Source organism: Nerophis ophidion, linkage group LG10 (assembly GCF_033978795.1).
Source record: "Nerophis ophidion isolate RoL-2023_Sa linkage group LG10, RoL_Noph_v1.0, whole genome shotgun sequence".
NCBI lineage: Eukaryota > Metazoa > Chordata > Actinopteri > Syngnathiformes > Syngnathidae > Nerophis > Nerophis ophidion.
The window spans coordinates 47510529-47528988 of record NC_084620.1 but is presented as its reverse complement, the minus strand read 5'-3'; the positions used below and the strand labels follow the sequence as shown (position 1 = coordinate 47528988).

The 18460-nt window shown below is 42.0% G+C and overlaps 1 protein-coding gene across 1 annotated transcript in view; it reads left to right on the top strand.

Annotated features, from left to right (window-relative positions):
• The window catches only part of hspa14 (heat shock protein 14), a 35422-nt gene that overhangs the window by 7748 nt on the left and 9214 nt on the right, over positions 1 to 18460 (top strand). Inside the window, exons 3-7 of the mRNA XM_061913962.1 lie at positions 10244 to 10326; positions 12884 to 12932; positions 16153 to 16258; positions 16317 to 16407; positions 16482 to 16586. Coding sequence (XP_061769946.1) covers positions 10244 to 10326; positions 12884 to 12932; positions 16153 to 16258; positions 16317 to 16407; positions 16482 to 16586 — 434 coding nt within the window. The remainder of the gene's footprint in view (positions 1 to 10243; positions 10327 to 12883; positions 12933 to 16152; positions 16259 to 16316; positions 16408 to 16481; positions 16587 to 18460) is intronic.

Here is an 18460-nt window from a genome sequence, read left to right as displayed (position 1 = left end):
ATTGTACCTTTCAGCAATAATGGTGCCTTTACAGATGTATTAGTTACCCATGCCTTGGGCACTAATTCACCCCCATACCATCACAGATGCTGGCTTTTGAACGTTGCGCCTAGTACAACCCGGATGGTTCTTTTCCTCTTGGTTCCGTAGAGCACAACGTCCACAGTTTCCAAAAACAATTTGAAATGTGGACTCACCAGACCACAGGACAATTTTCCACTTTGCATCAGTCCATCTTTGAAAAGCTCTGGCCCAGCGAAGCCGGCAGCATTTCTGGGTGTTGTTGATGAATGGCTCGGGCTTTGCATAGTAGATTTTTAACTTGCACTTACAGATGTAGCGACCAACTGTAGTTACTGACAGTGTATTTTTCTAAGTGTTCCTGAGCCCATGAAGTGATATCCTTTACACACTAAAATCGCTTTTTGATGCAGTACCGCCTGAGGGATCCAAGGTCACGGGCATTCAATGTTACTTGCAGTGATTTATCCAGATTCTCTGAACCTTTTGATCATATTTAGATGGTGAAATCCCTAAATTCCTTGCAGTAGCTCGTTGAGAAATGTTGTTCTTAAGCTGTTGGACAGTTTGCTCAAGCATTTGTTGACAAAGTGGTGACCCTCGCCCAATCCTTGTTTGTGAATGACTGAGCATTTCATGGAAGCTGCTTTTATAACCAATCCCGGCACCCACCTGTTCCCAATTAGCCTGTTCACCTGTGGGACGTTCCAAATAAGTGTTTGATGAGCATTCCTCAACTTTGTCAGTTTTTTTTGCCACTTGTGCCAGCTTTTTTTATACACATGGTCCAGGCATCAAATTTCAAATGAGCGGATTTTTGCAAAAAATAACAAAATTGACCAGTTTAAATGTTAAATATCCCATCTTTGCTGTATATTTAATTGAATATAAGTTGAAAAGGATTTGCAAATCATTGTATTCTGTTTTTATTTACCGTTTACACAACGTGACAATTTCACTGATTTTGGGGTTTGTATATCATTCATTATTGACTTTTTAAGACACATATATTGTATAATATAAGGAGTTTATCGATTTGTTTTACCAACAATTGTAATAATAATTTGATGTTGCAGATACAATTCAGGGATGATATTAGTTTATTTAGACCAGCGGTTCTCAAGCTTTTTACCACTATAATGATTAGCATTAAAATGCAGTAGCGTAGTAGGCCTTAATATTACTTAGACAAATGCAGCGGTACTATTTAACCAGTATATTTAATATCTTCGGCCGCTGTAACATTACGCAGTTTGAGAAGTGTTTGAATATGAGAAAATAAAACGCTGTACGTTAATCAAGCAATTCTTTGGCATACCACTAGATGGAGCTCCCCTACCACAGTTTGTGAATCACTGCTGTAGCCACAAACCCCATACATTGTTCTCTTCATGACACATATCGTATTTTTCGTACAATAGTGCGCACCTGCGTATATGGCGCACTGCCGATGAGCAGGTCTATTCAGGCCTGTTTTCATATAAAAGACGCACCGGATTATAAGTCGCATTAAAAGAGTCGTATTATGATTTTTTTTCTAAATTTAAAATGCTATCTTGTGGTAGGGCTGGACGCAGTGGGCGAGTGGCCGTGCGCAACCCGAGGGTTTCTGGTTCAATCCCCTCCTAGTACCAACCTCGCCATGTCCGTTGTGTCCTGAGCAAGACACTTCACCCTTGCTCCTGATAAGTGCTGGTTAGCGCGTTTGCATGGCAGCTCCGTCCATCAATGTGTGAATGGGTGAATGTGGAAGTAGTGTCAAAGCGCTTTGAGTACCTTGAAGGTAGAAAAGCGCTATACAAGTACAACCCATTTATTGTTTATTCATAATTTTTTAATATCTCAATATTTTTAGGCCATGTAACGATACACGATATATATCTTGATATTTTGCCTTAGCCTTGAATGAATGATACATATAATCACAGCTGTATGATGATTCTACAGTTGTGATCAAAATCATTCAAGTTGGACATTTATTCCGTATTTTGTTTATAGTCATATCAAATAAAGATGTGTCAAATAGACAAATACAACTTAAATTGTAACACTGTATTTTACAAAATACCAAAAAAGGAAATTTTTCTTAATATCTCATTGACAAAATTATTCAACCCCTTGAAGATCATAACTCTTAAGAACAGAATTTGAATAAGGTCTTTTCAATCAGGTGTTGAAAACATCTGTAGATGTGATTAGAACCATAACGAGCAACAATTAAACTGATTGAAAAAGACCGTGCTGCTCAGCTTCTTGTAGATGGTCAATGGTGTATTTGCAACGTGGTGAAGTCCAGGGAGTGGTCAAAGAAGTCAAGAGAGGAGGTAATTTCTCTTCATAAGAAAGGATATGGATATAAGAAAATAGCAAAGACATTACACATTCCAACAGACACAGTTGGGAGCATAATTCGCAAGTTTAAAGCTAAAGGCACAGTGGAAACACTACCTGGGCGTGGTAGAAAGAGGATGCTGTGTGCGTATAGTGGTGAAAAACCCCCGGGTAACAGCTGAGGAACTACAACAGGACATTGCAGAGGGGGGAACGCAGGTTTCGTCCCAGACAATAAGGCGCGCACTACGAGATCAAGGCCTCCATGCCGGAACTCCCAGGCGCACCCCACTTCTGACTACCAGGCACAAGAAAAATAGACTCCAGTATGCCAAAAATCATCTGGACAAACCCCGAAGGTTTTGGGAAACTGTTCTATGGAGTGATGAGACAAAACTGGAACTCTTTGGGCCTACGAATCAACGTTATGTCTGGAGGAGAAAAAATTAAGCTTACAAAGAGAAGAACACCTTGCCTACTGTTAAGCATGGTGGGGGGTCAATCATGCTCTGGGGCTGTTTCTCTGCCTCAGGTACCAGGAATCTCCAGCGCGTTCAAGGCATTATGAAATCCATTTCCTACCAGGATATATCCGCTGCAAATGTCATGAAGTCAGTGATGAAGCTGAGGCTTGGGAGACGTTGGACCTTCCAACAGGACAACGATCCCAAGCATACCTCCAAATCAACATCAGAGTGGTTGCAGAAGAAGGGCTGGAAGACTCTGGAGTGGCCTTCACAGTCGCCAGACCTAAATCCTTTAGAAAACCTGTGGTGGGACTTGAAGAATGCAGTTGCAGCACGCAAGCCCAAGAATATGAATGAACTGGAGGCCTTTGCCCAAGAGGAATGGGCTAAAATACCTGTAAATGGTTGCAAGAAGCTTGTGTCCGGTTATGTATCACGTTTGAAGGATGTAGTTACTGCCAAAGGGTGTTCTACTAAGTACTAAAGATGCATGTATCTAGGGGGTTGAATCATTTTGTCGATGAGATGTTAAGAAAAATTTCCTTTTTTGGTATTTTGTAAAATACAGTGTTACAATTTAAGTTGCATTAAGTTGCTCCTCTCTGAGCTGCAACCTTATCGTGGTAGAGGAGTTTGCGTGTCCCAATGATCCTAGGAGCTATGTTGTCCGGGGGCATAAAGCCCCCTGGTAGGGTCTCCCAAGGCAAACAGGTTCTAGGTGAGGGATCAGACAAAGAGCAGCTCAAAGACCTTTATGAAGAAGAAAAATCATGGACCCAGATTTCCCTCGCCCGGACGCGGGTCACCGGGGCCCCCCTCTGGAGCCAGGCCCGGAGGTGGGGCACGATGGCGAGCTCCTGGTGGCCGGGCCTATTCCCATGGGGCCCGGCCGGGCACAGCCCGAAGAGGCAACGTGGGTCACCCCTCCAATGGGCTCACCACCCATAGCAGGGGCCATAGAGGTCGGGTGCATTGTGAGCTGGGCGACAGCCGAAGGCAGGGCACTTGGCGGTCCGATCCTCGGCTACAGAAGCTAGCTCTTGGGACGTGGAACGTCACGTCACTGGGGGGGAAAGAGCCTGAGCTAGTGCGCGAAGTCGAGAAATTCCGGCTGGATATAGTCGGACTCACTTCGACGCACAGCAAGGGCTCTGGAACCACTTCTCTCGAGAGGGATTGGACCCTCTTCCACTCTGGCGTTGCCGGCAGTGAGAGGCGACGGGATGGGGTGGCAATTCTTGTTTCCCCCCGGCTCAAAGCCTGTACGTTGGAGTTCAACCCGGTGGACGAAAGGGTAGCCTCCCTCCGCCTTCGGGTGGGGGGATGGGTCCTGACTGTTGTTTGTGCTTATGCACCAAACAGCAGTTCAGAGTACCCACCCTTTTTGGGAACACTCGAGGGAGTACTGGAAAGTGCTCCCCCAGGTGGGAGACTTCAACGCTCACGTTGGCAACGACAGTGAAACTTGGAGAGGCGTGATTGGGAAGAATGGCCGCCTGGATCTGAACCCGAGTGGTGTTTTGTTATTGGACTTTTGTGCTCGTCACAGTTTGTCCATAAAAAACACCATGTTCAAACATAAGGGTATCCATATGTGCACTTGGCACCAGGACACCCTAGGCCGCAGTTCCATGAACGACTTTGTAGTTGTGTCATCGGATTTGCGGCCTCATGTTTTGGACACTCGGGTGAAGAGAGGGGCGGAGCTTTCTACCGATCACCACCTGGTGGTGAGTTGGCTGCGATGGTGGGGGAGGATGCCGGACAGATCTGGGAGGCCCAAACGCATTGTGAGGGTCTGCTGGGAACGTCTGGCAGAGTCTCCTGTCAGACAAAGTTTCAATTCCCACCTCCGGAAGAACTTTGAACATGTCACGAGGGAGGTGCTGGACATTGAGTCCGAGTGGACCATGTTCCGCACTTCTATTGTCGAGGCGGCAGATCGGAGCTGTGGCCGCAAGGTAGTTGGTGCCTGTCGGGGCGGCAATCCTAAAACCCCTTGGTGGACACCAGCGGTGAGGGATGCCGTCAAGCTGAAGAAGGAGTCCTATCGGGTCCTTTTGGCTCATAGGACTCCGGAGGCAGTGGACAGGTACCGACAGGCCAAGCAGTGTGCAGCTTCACCGGTCGCGGAGGCAAAAACTCGGACATGGGAGGAGTTCAGGGAAGCCATGGAAAACGACTTCCGGACGGCTTCGAAGCGATTCTGGACCACCGTCCGCCTCCTCAGGAAGGGGAAGCAGTGCACTATCAACACCGTGTATGGTGCGGATGGTGTTCTGCTGACCTCAACTGCGGATGTTGTGGATAGGTGGAAGGAATACTTCGAAGACCTCCTCAATCCCACCAACACGTCTTCCTATGAGGAAGCAGTGCCTGGGGAATCTGTGGTGGACTCTCCTATTTCTGGGGCTGAGGTCGCTGAGGTAGTTAAAAAGCTCCTCGGTGGCAAGGCCCCAGGGGTGGACGAGATCCGCCCGGAGTTCCTTAAGGCTCTGGATTCTGTGGGGCTGTCTTGGTTGACAAGACTTTGCAGCATCGCGTGGACATCGGGGGCGGTACCTCTGGATTGGCAGACCGGGGTGGTGGTTCCTCTCTTTAAGAAGGGGGACCGGAGGGTGTGTTCCAACTATCGTGGGATCACACTCCTCAGCCTTCCCGGTAAGGTTTATTCAAGTGTACTGGAGAGGAGTGTGGTTTTCGTCCTGGTCGTGGAACTGTGGACCAGCTCTATACTCTCGGCAGGGTTCTTGAGGGTGCATGGGAGTTTGCCCAACCAGTCTACATGTGCTTTGTGGACTTGGAGAAGGCATTCGACCGTGTCCCTCGGGAAGTCCTGTGGGGAGTGCTCAGAGAGTATGGGGTATCGGACTGTCTTATTGTGGCGGTCCGTTCCCTGTACGATCAGTGCCAGAGCTTGGTCCGCATTGCCGGCAGTAAGTCGAACACATTTCCAGTGAGGGTTGGACTCCGCCAAGGCTGTCCTTTGTCACCGATTCTGTTCATAACTTTTATGGACAGAATTTCTAGGCGCAGTCAAGGCGTTGAGGTGTTCCGGTTTGGTAACTGCAGGATTAGGTCTCTGCTTTTTGCAGATGATGTGGTCCTGATGGCTTCATCTGACCGGGATCTTCAGCTCTCGCTGGATCGGTTCGCAGCCGAGTGTGAAGCGACCGGAATGAGAATCAGCACCTCCAAGTCCTAGTCCATGGTTCTCGCCCGGAAAAGGGTGGAGCGCCATCTCCGGGTTGGGGAGGAGACCCTGCCCCAAGTGGAGGAGTTCAAGTACCTAGGAGTCTTGTTCACGAGTGAGGGAAGAGTGGATCGTGAGATCGACAGGCGGATCGGTGCGGCGTCTTCTGTAATGCGGACGTTGTACCGATCCGTTGTGGTGAAGAAGGAGCTGAGCCGGAAGGCAAAGCTCTCAATTTACCGGTCGATCTACGTTCCCATCCTCACCTATGGTCATGAGCTTTGGGTCATGACCGAAAGGATAAGATCACTGGTACAAGCGGCCGAAATGAGTTTCCTCCGCCGTGTGGCGGGGTTCTCCCTTAGAGATAGGGTGAGAAGCTCTGCCATCCGGGAGGGACTCAAAGTAAAGCCGCTGCTCCTTCACATCGAGAGGAGCCAGATGAGGTGGTTCGGGCATCTGGTCAGGATGCCACCCGAACGCCTCCCTAGGGAGGTGTTTAGGGCACGTCCAACCGGTAGGAGGCCACAGGGAAGACCCAGGACACGTTGGGAAGACTATGTCTCCCGGCTGGCCTGGGAACGCCTCGGGATCCCCCGGGAAGAGCTAGACGAAGTGGCTGGGGAGAGGGAAGTCTGGGTTTCCCTGCTTAGGCTGTTGCCCCCGCGACCCGACCTCGGATAAGCGGAAGATGATGGATGGATGGATGGTATTTTGTAAAATACAGTGTTACAATTTAAGTTGCATTTGTCTATTTGACACATCTTTATTTGATATGACTACAAACAAAATACGGAATAAATGTCCAACTTGCTAAAACACCAAAATTGTGTGGGGGTTGAATAATTTTGATCACAACTGTATGTGTCTACATTAAAACATTCTTCTTCATACTGCATGAATATATGCTCATTTTAAACTTTCATGCGGAGAGGGAAATCACAACTTAAACTGTATTTATTAAACAGTTATTAAGCAGTGGCACAAACATTCATGTCATTTCCCAAACAGAAAGTGCAAGATTGTCAGAGACATTTTGAAACAAGCTGTTAGTGCACTTTTGTGCATGATGTCACTAAGATGACATATCAAACAACACTAAATTAAAGTGCACTTTTTGTACGGAACGCCACTACAATAGTTAAAAACAAATAAAGTGCACTTTTGTGCATGATGTCACACAAGATATTTCAAGAAGTGTCAAATAAAAATGAGCTGCATATCAAAAAGTATAAGTCCTACGGTGTTGATGTGGAAATAGTTGTTTCGGCATTTTGTTGGCATGGCACCGAATGGAGATGTTGACATGCACAGTTTGAAGCATTCCTAATTCTCTAGCGGGTGACTTTTGAAATGATGTTACACATTAGCAGTGCTGCTACTTTTTGTAGCAATGCTTTTGCCGCATAAATGTTCAACATATTCCTGCTTGAAGCCAAACCACCGCCAGACGATGCACCCCGTGCTGTTTTTCTCGGGCATTAATTTTTCCTCCATTTGTTACCAGATTCGCTCCTTCTCTCTCTCGAATAACCACTCGCAACGCACCGTTAGCATCACAGCTAATGTTACCATGTCGCGACCTCTCTGCTCGGGGAGGGAGTGTGACGTTGCAATTTGTGACGTATCCAAGAAGGTGCGCTTGTTTTAAGTCTCTGTGAGAAGGAGAGACAAGAAAGAGTGAGAAGAGTATGTAGTGTAATGCTCGCAGCTAAAAGCAACTTCGTGAGAACGTATACTCGAATATCACGATATAGTCATTTTCTATATCGCACAGAGACAAACCCGGATACATCGGCCAGCCCTATGTCTGCTAAAAGGTGGCATTTTCGCTCCTTATACACACACCATAACAATAGTCATATGTTTAATGCGCCGACAATCCATCAAATGGTGCGGCTTCATAGCTTACCAAAGTCGTACTAAAAACATTTTGACAGATTTTTGAGCGCCGTGTGTAATGTTCTATATTCTCAATGGAACATTTAAAGTTTTGGTGGTGTTTACTGCCATCATATTGCAGTATTCACGTATCTCTTATGTATGACTTCTATCTACTGGTCACAGTTATCATTACACCAGGTATCAAGTTAAAGTACCAATGATTGTCACACACATGCTAGGTGTGGCGAAATTATTCTCTGCATTTGACCTTGACCTATCACCCTTGTTCACCCCCTGGGAGGTGAGGAGAGCAGTGAGCAGCAGCAGTGTCCGCGCCCGGGAATAATTTTTGCTGATTCAACCCCCAATTCCGGGCTTCACGGTGGCAGAGGGGTTAGTGCGTCTGCCTCACAATACGAAGGTCCTGCAGTCCTGGGTTCAAATCCAGGCTCGGGATCTTTCTGTGTGGAGTTTGCATGTTCTCCCCGTGAATGCGTGGGTTCTCTCCGGGTACTCCGGCTTCCTCCCACCACCAAAGACATGCACCTGGGGATAGGTTGATTGTCAACACTAAATTGGCCCTAGTGTGTGAATGTGAGTGTGAATGTTGTCTGTCTATCTGTGTTGGCCCTGTGATGAGGTGGCGACTTGTCCAGGGTGTACCCCGCCTTCCGCCCGATTGTAGCTGAGATAGGCGCCAGCGCCCCCCGCGACCCCGAAAGGGAATAAGCGGTAGAAAATGGATGGATGGATGGATAACCCCCAATTCCAACCTTTGATGCTGAGTGCCAAGCAGGGAGGTAATGGGTCTCATTTTTATAGTCTTTGGTTTGACTCGGCCGGGGTTTGAACTCACAACCGGGCGAACACTCTAAATTACTTCGAGTTCAGTAAGCACAACCAGGATAATACCGTACGTTAGGCGCACTGTTGATTTTATAGAAAATTATAGGATTTTAAGTGCGCCTTATAGTCCGAAACATACGGTATATATGTATTAGGAGTGTAACAATTAGTTTTAACAATGATTTGAATCATAATTTTAGGTTGACGATACGATCCAAAACGGTTCAGTGGTTTGAAATTGATTCGGTAACTTTTTACCCAAAAAAAAAAAAAAATTAAACAGTGCGTTTGTTCATTTCTCGTTATCCTGCTTTTTTCCGGTATCCATTAAATTGTTTTAATGGTGCGTGGTGATGATGTCACAGACGCAAAACGTTTAACATGTTTCTATAGTTTAATTTGCAAAAATAACTTGAAATAAATATTTTCTAGATTTGATCAAACCTTTTAAAATGATGTTATAGGGATAAATGTCTTCTGGATAAGATGGATATAGGAATATACAGTGGGGCAAAAAGGTATTTAGTCAGCCATCGATTGTGCAAGTTCTCCCACTTAAAATGATGACAGAGGTCTGTAATTTTCATCATAGGTACACTTCAACTGTGAGAGACAGAATGTGAAAAAAAATCCAGGAATTCACATTGTAGGAATTTTAAAGAATGTATTCGTAAATTATGGTGGAAAATAAGTATTTGGTCAACCATTCAAAGCTCTCACTGATGGAAGGAGGTTTTAGCTCAAATCTCACGATACATGGCCCCATTCATTCTCTCCTTAACACGGATCAATCGTCCTGTCCCCTTAGCAGAAAAACAGCCCCAAAGCATGATGTTTCCACCCCTATGCTTCACAGTAGGTATGGTGTTGTTGGGATGCAACTCAGTATTCTTCTTCCTCCAAACACGACGAGTTGAGTTTATACCAAAATGGATACCTGGATGATACAGCAGAGGATTGGGAGAATGTCATGTGGTTTAGACGAAACCAAAATAGAACATTTTGGTATACGTAAACTCAACTCGTCGTGTTTGGAGGAAGAAGAATACTGAGTTGCATCCCAGGAACACCAAACCTACTGTAAAGCATGGGGGTGGAAACATCATGCTTTGGGGCTGTTTTTCTGCTAAGGGGACAGGACGATTGATCCGTGTTAAGGAAAGAATGAATGGGACCATGTATCGTGAGATTTTGAGCCAAAACCTTCCATCAGCGAGAGCTTTGAATGGTTGACCAAATACTTATTTTCCACCATAATTTACAAATAAATTCTTTAAAATTCCTACAATGGGAATTCCCGGATTTTTTTTCCACATTCTGTCACTCACAGTTGAAGTGTACCTGTGATGAAAATTACAGACCTCTGTTATCATTTTAAGTGGGAGAACTTGCACAATCGGTGGCTGACTAAATACTTTTTTGCCCCACTCTACATGGATCAGTGGTTCCACCCCTATGTAGACGTGATGTAGATGTGTAAAATGTGCTTTCCTCTCTGCAGATTGTGGGGATCGCAGCTCAGCAAGGACGCGTCCGCAATGCTGCCAACACAGTCGTCAAGGTCAAGCAAGTGCTGGGCAGAAGGTGACACAACTTTAGATTTGTTTTAAATTACCATCTATGCTTTACTTTGACCTCTCAGCTCGTACGCTCAAAAGTGTGCAGCTTTTCAAAAGCCGCTGTTCAGGAAATGCTTGCCACATTTTTCCAGCCTTTGGCGGCCGCAATAACATGTGACGGCAGGTCTTGGCTTTAATTCAAAGAGGTTCATTAGGTCTTCAAAAAACATGCAATTTGTTATGCAGGTCTTGAATTTGACACCTGTGCTATAAAGCAGTGATCCCCAACCACCGGGCTTGATTGGTACCGGGCCGCAGAAAATTTTTTGATATATATATATATATTTTTATATATATATATATATATATATATTTCTAGTGTGTGAATGTGAGTGTGAATGTTGTCTGTCTATCTGTGTTGGCCCTGCGATGAGGTGGCGACTTGTCCAGGGTGTACCCCGCCTTCCGCCCGATTGTACCTGAGATAGGCGCCAGCGCCCCCCGCGACCCCAAAAGGGAATAAGCGGTAGAAAATGGATGGATATATATATTTTTTAATGTTTTTTTTTTTTTAATTGAATCAACATAAAAAACACAAGATACACTTACAATTAGTGCACCAACCCAAAAAACTCCCTTTTTCATGACAAAAAAACAAACAAAAAAAGTCATGGCTGTCTTGAGTTTTCAATAATTTAAACAACTCTTATTTTTTTTGTGACAGAGTGATTGGAGCACATACTTGTTGGTCACAAAAACATTCATGAAGTTTGGTTCTTTTATGAATTTATTATGGGTCTACTGAAAATGTGGGTCAAAAGTATACATGCAGCAATGTTAATATTTGCTTACATGTCCCTTGGCAAGTTTCACTGAAATTAGGCACTTTTGGTAGCCATCCATAAGCTTCTGGTTGAATTTTTGACCACTCCTCTTGACAAATTTGGTGCAGTTCAGCTAAATGTGCTGGTTTTCTGACATGGACTTGTTTCTTCAGCATTGTCCACACATTTAAGGACTTTGGAAGGCCATCCTAAAACCTTAACTCTAGCCTGATTTAGCCATTCCTTTACCACTTTTGACGTGTGTTTGGGGTCATTGGAACACCCAACTGCGCCCAAGACCCAACCTCCGGGTTAATGATTTTAGCTTGTCCTGAAGAATTTGGAGGTATATGTGACAGCTGCAGCATAAAATAGAGATTATATCCAGAAAAAAATAGAAAATAGACATTATAATCAAAGAGAAGTAGCTAACATAGAAGGTGTCAGGTAATAGACGGATATCATCTATTGCTGTACGGCAAGTGATTATACAGCTGGATGGAGTGCGGAGTGAAGAAGTTCTTGAATGGAACACTGTTGGAATGAAGCTAAAGGAGCCTGTTGGCGTATGAGCTCCGCTGTCCCTCAATTGTCTGGTGGAGTGGGTGGGCAGGGTTGTCCATGATGGCCAGCAGTTTGTCCAGTGTCCTTCTGTCCCTCACTGATACAAACGCCTCCAACTGCGAGCCAATAGTTTGGCCGGCTTTCCGGATCAGTTTGTCAATCCGATTTGAGTCCCTTTTGCTGGTGCTGCTGCCCCAAACAAACCACTGCAAAGTACAGGGCACTGGCCACAACAGACTGATAAAAGATCTCCAACACCTTGCTGCGCACATTAAAGGACCTAAGCTTACTCAGGAAAAAGAGTCTGCTCATGCCCTTCTTGTAAGCAGCTTTGCAGTTGTCCTTCCAGTCCAGTCTCCCAGGTACTTGTACTGCCACCTCCCGGCCCTGGATCTTCATGGGCTCCACCGGGGTCATTTTCTTCTTCAAGTCGATGACCAGCTCCTTGGTCTTGTCCACATAAGGACCAGAGGGTTCGCCTGAGACGACTCCACAAAGTCAGCGATCAGTGTCCAGTACCTATATATAGTAGGACAAAACGGCGCACGCCAAATAGTCTCATCAGGGAAGCATAAACACAAACATGCTAAACAGCGGGCTTTCTAACTTCTAGGAAGGTTTGTGTCAGGCGGTATAGCTCGGTTGGTAGAGCGGCCGTGCCAGCAACTTGATGGATGCAGGTTCGATCCCCGCTTCCACCATCCTAGTCACTGCTGTTGTGTCCTTGGGCAAGACACTTTATCCCCCTCCTTCCAGTGCCACCCACACTGGTTCGAATGTAACTTAGATATTGGGTTTCACTATGTAAAGCGCTTTGAGTTACTAGAGAAAAAGCGCTATATAAATATGATTCACTTCACACCTCACTTCATCTTTGTCTTCCTACAAAAAAACATAAAAAACATAAAATGTTTTTCCCTCTTATCTTTTTCCTTTTCAATTAATTTTTTGAAAAAGCTCCATGGAGCCACGCGAAAGAGCCGCGGGTTGCCAAACCCCGGTCTGAAGGATTCTCATAATAATAAAAAAAAATGCATTAAAAACGTAAACAGTTTTCTTATGCTTTTAAACAGGAACATATTTAATTTATAATTGCTTCCTACTTAGTGGAAATTCTTGTCTGGAACCAATTAACGGTGATAAATGAGGTTATGGCATTTGAAATAAAATCCAATCTTGTTTCCCCACGTACAGCTTCGATGATGCAGAGACGCAAAATCATAAATCGGAGACCAAATGCCAGGTGAGTGTTTTTGTTTGTAGGTACATGCAGATCAGGCCTGGGCAATTATTTTGACTCGGGGGCCAAATTTAGAGAAAAAAATGTGTCTGGGTGCCGGTATATCTATTTTTCGGAAAACTAATACAAAACCTCACAATAATGTCCGATTGAATGCTAAAAATCTTATGACAGACTGCCTTAAAAACGGAATGGAATTTTTATTTTTCCATGAACGATTAAACACTGAATATTGAAAACATATGAACATCACACCCCCTTTCAATCGATATATTTTACAATCAAGCCAAATGCAACGAACACAGCAAAATATGAACGTAAAGGGTAAAAAAACCCAAAAACATCTACATATGATATATCACTAAGCTTTAGAACTTTCTTGTAAAAATCTCCTTCCACGTCTGTCCCTGACAACCACATTTCAGGCTCTTGAAACACTCTGTGGAAACGCTCCCCACCCACACTGCTTGGTGCCACGTCTGACCTGCTTTGATGTATATCACCATAGTAACTAGTAGGGTTGTACGGTTACGGGTATTAGTATAGTCCGGCGATACTAATGAATCATATTTGGTACCATACCGCCTCTGAAAAGTACCGGTTCGCCACACCCTAAGATTTTTTGTTGAAATAATGCCAATAATGCAATTTTTTCTGGTCAACTTTATTTAGAAAAGAATCGAAAAGTACCGAAAAGTGTCAAAGTAATATTGGTATCAGGACAACACTAGTCACTAAAATATCATGCAAAAGCGCAGATTCCAACCATTGAAATATGTTGTACAGTTCAAGACTTATGGTCATTCGAAAACATCACTGCACATCATAATGGCAGCTACACTTTCCATCTTAAAGATCTAAAAAAAAAATATTTGGGAATGTCCGGCGGGCCAGATGGAAAAGCTTAATTTTCCCAGGTCTGATGTAGATTGTAGTCACCAGTTTTGGCGTCACTATAGACCAGGGGTAGCCAGATGTGGCTCTTTTGATGACCACATCTGGCTCTCAGATAAATCTTAGCTGTCGTTGCTTAACACGATAAGTAATTAATAATTCCGCTGGTAATCACAGTGTTAAAAATAACGTTCATAATATAAAACATTCTCATGCATTTTAATCCATCCATCCGTTTCTATCGCACCTGTTCAAGAAGTCGCATTAATGGTCAAAAGTATTTTATTTATTATTGGTTACCTTGAGAATAACAATGTTGTTAAAAAGAATAAGAGATACATGCATAATCAGGGAAAGTCCAAATAAAAGAGGAGGCGTAGAATTCTCTTGTCAGAGCGTAGGATGACACTGTACAAGGGTACAGGTCTACGGGTTTCTCGTCACTGAGCTAAATTGAATCCAGTCTCTGTTTTATTCCTTGCTTCTTGTCTGTTTAATAAATGTCATCAGTGTTTGAACCTGACAGTTGTATTCAGTGTTAAAAATATTATACTGCTCTCGCGGAAATACATTTTGAAATATTGGGCTCTCTTGGCTCCCTCAGCCAAAAAGGTTCCCCACCCCTGCTATAGACAGTGATTTTAAACTTGACAAACAAGTCAATGGCGTTTTTTAATTGTGTTTTTATCATCATAGCAAGGGTAAAACCGTTTTTGTCTTTTAACCTTTTTGAACAAGTCGTGCATGCTTTTATTTCAAGACGCCTGGACTACTGCAATGCACTTTATGCTGGCATTAGCCAAAAAGCTCAGTTAGTCCAGAACATGGCAGCACGACTTTTAATGGGGCCAGAAAACGTGAGCATATGACCCCAATTCTTGAGACTTTGCCCTGTTCATTTTAGAATTGATTTTAAAATCTTGCTGATTGTTTTTAAAGCTTTACATGGGCTGGCACCTCAGTATATCTCGGACCTCATCCAAATTTACCGTATTCTTCGGACTATAAGTCGCTCCGGAGTAAAAGTCGCACCTGCCGAAAATGCACGATAAAGAAGGGGGAAGAAATATATAAGTCGCACTGGAGTATAAGTCGCATTTTTGGGGAAAATATATTTGATAAAACCCAACACCAAGAACAGACATTTGAAAGGCTATTTAAAAAAAATAAAGAATAGTGAACAACAGGTTGAATAAGTGTACGTTATATGACGCATAAATAACCAACTGAGAAGGTGCCTGGTATGTTAACGTAACATTTTATGGTAAGAGTCATTCAAATAACTATAACATATAGAACATGCTATACGTTTACCAAACAATCTGTCACTCCTAATCACTAAATCCCATGAAATCTTATACGTGTAGTCTCTTACGTGAATCAGCTAAATAATATTATTTGATATTTTACGGTAATGTGTTAATAATTTCACACATAAGTCGCTCCTGAGTATAAGTCGCACCCCCGGCCAAACTATAAAAGAAACTGTGACTTGCGCACGCTTTGAGGTCCGAGAGCCAGCTCCAGCTCGTGGTGCCCAAGACCAGACTTAAAAACCAGGGGAGACAGGGCTCTGAAACACTCTGCCCCTCCATGTTCCAACCGCTCCCACAGTGGAGCGATTGAAGTCTCGTCTTAGGACCCACTTTTATTCTCTGGCTTTTAACACTACGTGAGTTGTGTGGTCCTCTGTGTTTTAAAAATTGTGATTTCTATTTATTGTTTTAATTGGTTTCACCCTTTTAAAATATTTTATTTATATAGTGCAGTGTTTCCCACAGGTCAGGCATCTATTTGCAGTGGTGTGGTCGGGCGGCGGGGGTGCGGGGTGTGTGTGTGTTGGGGGCGGGGGGGGTGATAACCAAGAATAACGCGGAGTTGGAATATAATTACAGCACTTTATGTACATATTTATATACATATTTAAATAATGTTTACATATTTATATAATATGTAACTACAAGCTCCATTCACAGACAGAGTCCCATTGCTTTTATGAGCGGTCGAGCAAGTCAAAAGCCGAAAATAATTTTATATTTATTTATTTATTTATGTAAAATTCTTTATTTTATTTGTGGCGACCGTAATTCTTTCGTGGCGAGCCGCCACAAATAAATGAATATGGGGGAAACCCTTTAGTGGTTTTATATGTATTTTTTTGGTTTTTATTCAGTCATTGGTGGCGCTAAGGATAATATTTTATTTTTGTTTTAAGTATTGTTGTGCAGCACTTTGGAAACATTTTTGTTTAAACATGCTATACAAATTAAATGGATTGGATTGATTGTGTATGTAGCGTCATCCTAAAGCCAGTTTTTTTTCCACCCAGGTGGTAAATCGAGGAGGGAAGCCCTATTATGAGATCACTGTAGGAGAGCAATCGCAGTATGTGGCACCAGAGAATGTTGCCAAGCTCATCTTCCACAAAATGAAAGGTAAGACATGAAGGAACACAAGTCTGACATGAGGTGAACTAATTGTCTGCTCTCACAGAAACGGCTCAGTCGGCTCTTGGCTCCGACGTCACCGATGCTGTCATTACCGTCCCCTTTGAGTTTGAGCACGCTCAGAAGCGTGCGCTGAGGTTGGTTTGTTTGTAAAGAAAAAAAATATATATATTATTACTGTTTCTTTGACATTGTGTGTCTTGTGGTGCAGGGAGGCAGCCGAAGCTGCAGGCTTCAACGTCCTCAGGTTGATCCACGAGCCGACGGCTGCTCTTCTGGCCTACAACATCGGACAGGACTGTTCTGCTCCAAAGAGGTAGCACCCTCCGCCTTTCCACTTCACCCACGCTGAGCCTTCTCTCTTTTCATCAATGCTTTCTGACACAGCTTGTTGTGTCAGATTCCTATGTACACTTACGTGTGCACACTTTAATGTTAGCGTGCAGTGAGGTCATGACATTTGTACAGAAAGATACTGAACATGGAGCCTGTTGTCTGAGATCTTTCATGTTCAACTCCTGACTAAAGTAGGTTTTTCAAACAAAAATAACATGTCACTTACTAGCAGTAGAACCTTTAAACATGACAAAAACAGGTGTTTAATTTATATCAATATATATTTAAATATTGAAATATAGGGAAAAAAAACATGTGATATTTTTTTCTAGTATCGCCTAACTATAAAGAAAGCTTTCAATAGTTTTACCGTTGGAATATTATTGTTTGGTTCCAAAATAACCTACAGTACAGAGACTTAAATGTATACATAAATATGTACATAGTGTGTATATATAGATATTTTATTTAAATATTTGTATGTATGTATGTATATGTATGTATGCATGTATATGTATGTATGTATATGTGTATATTTGTGTATATATGTATACTGGTATATGTATATATGTATACTTATGTATATGCATATATATGTATACTTATGTATATATATGTATATTTATACATATGTATGTATATATATACATCCATCCATTTTCTACCGCTTATTCCCTTTTGGGGTCGCGGGGGGCGCTGGCGCCTATCTCAGCTACAATCGGGCGGAAGGCGGGGTACACCCTGGACAAGTCGCCACCTCATCGCAGGGCCTATATTTATACATATGTATGTATATTTATATATATGTATTTGTATACATAAGTATATGTATATATTTATACATATGCATATATTTATACATATGTATACGTATGTATATATACATATACATATGTATATGTATACATATGTATATTAATGTGTATACATATGTATATGTGTTAATATGTATACATATGTATATGTATGTATATATACGTATATAAAAGTATGTATACATATTTATGTGTATGTACTGTATATACATATGTGTATGTATGTCTATATGTATGATGTATGTATGTATATATATATATATATATATATATATATATATATATATATATATATATATATATATATATATATATATATATGTGTATGAATATATATATATATATATATATATATATATATATATATATGTGTATGAATATATATATATATATATATATATATGTGTATGAATATATATACAGTGTTTATGTGTATGAATATATATACAGTGTTTATGTGTATGAATATATATACAGTGTATATACAGTGTATATATATATATATATATATGTATATTTACAGTGTATATCTATGTATGTATACATACAGTATATATATGTACAGTATGTGTATATATACAGTGTATATATGTATGTATATATACAGTATATATATATGTATTTGTATATACAGTATATATATATATGTATGTGTATATATAAATATATATGTATGTGTATATATACAGTATATATATGTATATGTATGTATATATACAGTATATATGTGTATTTGTATATACAGTATATATATGTACGTACGTGTACATATACAGTATATATATGTATGTATATATATACAGTATGCGTATATATATATATATATATAAAATAATATACAGTTGTGATCAAAATTATTCAACCCCCACACAATTTTGGTGTTTTAGCAAGTTGGACATTTATTCTGTATTTTGTTTATAGTCATATCAAATAAAGATGCATTAAATAGACAAATGAAACTCGAATTACAACATTATATTTTGTAACATACCAAACAGTGTAATTTTTCTTAATATCTCATTGACAAAATTATTCAACC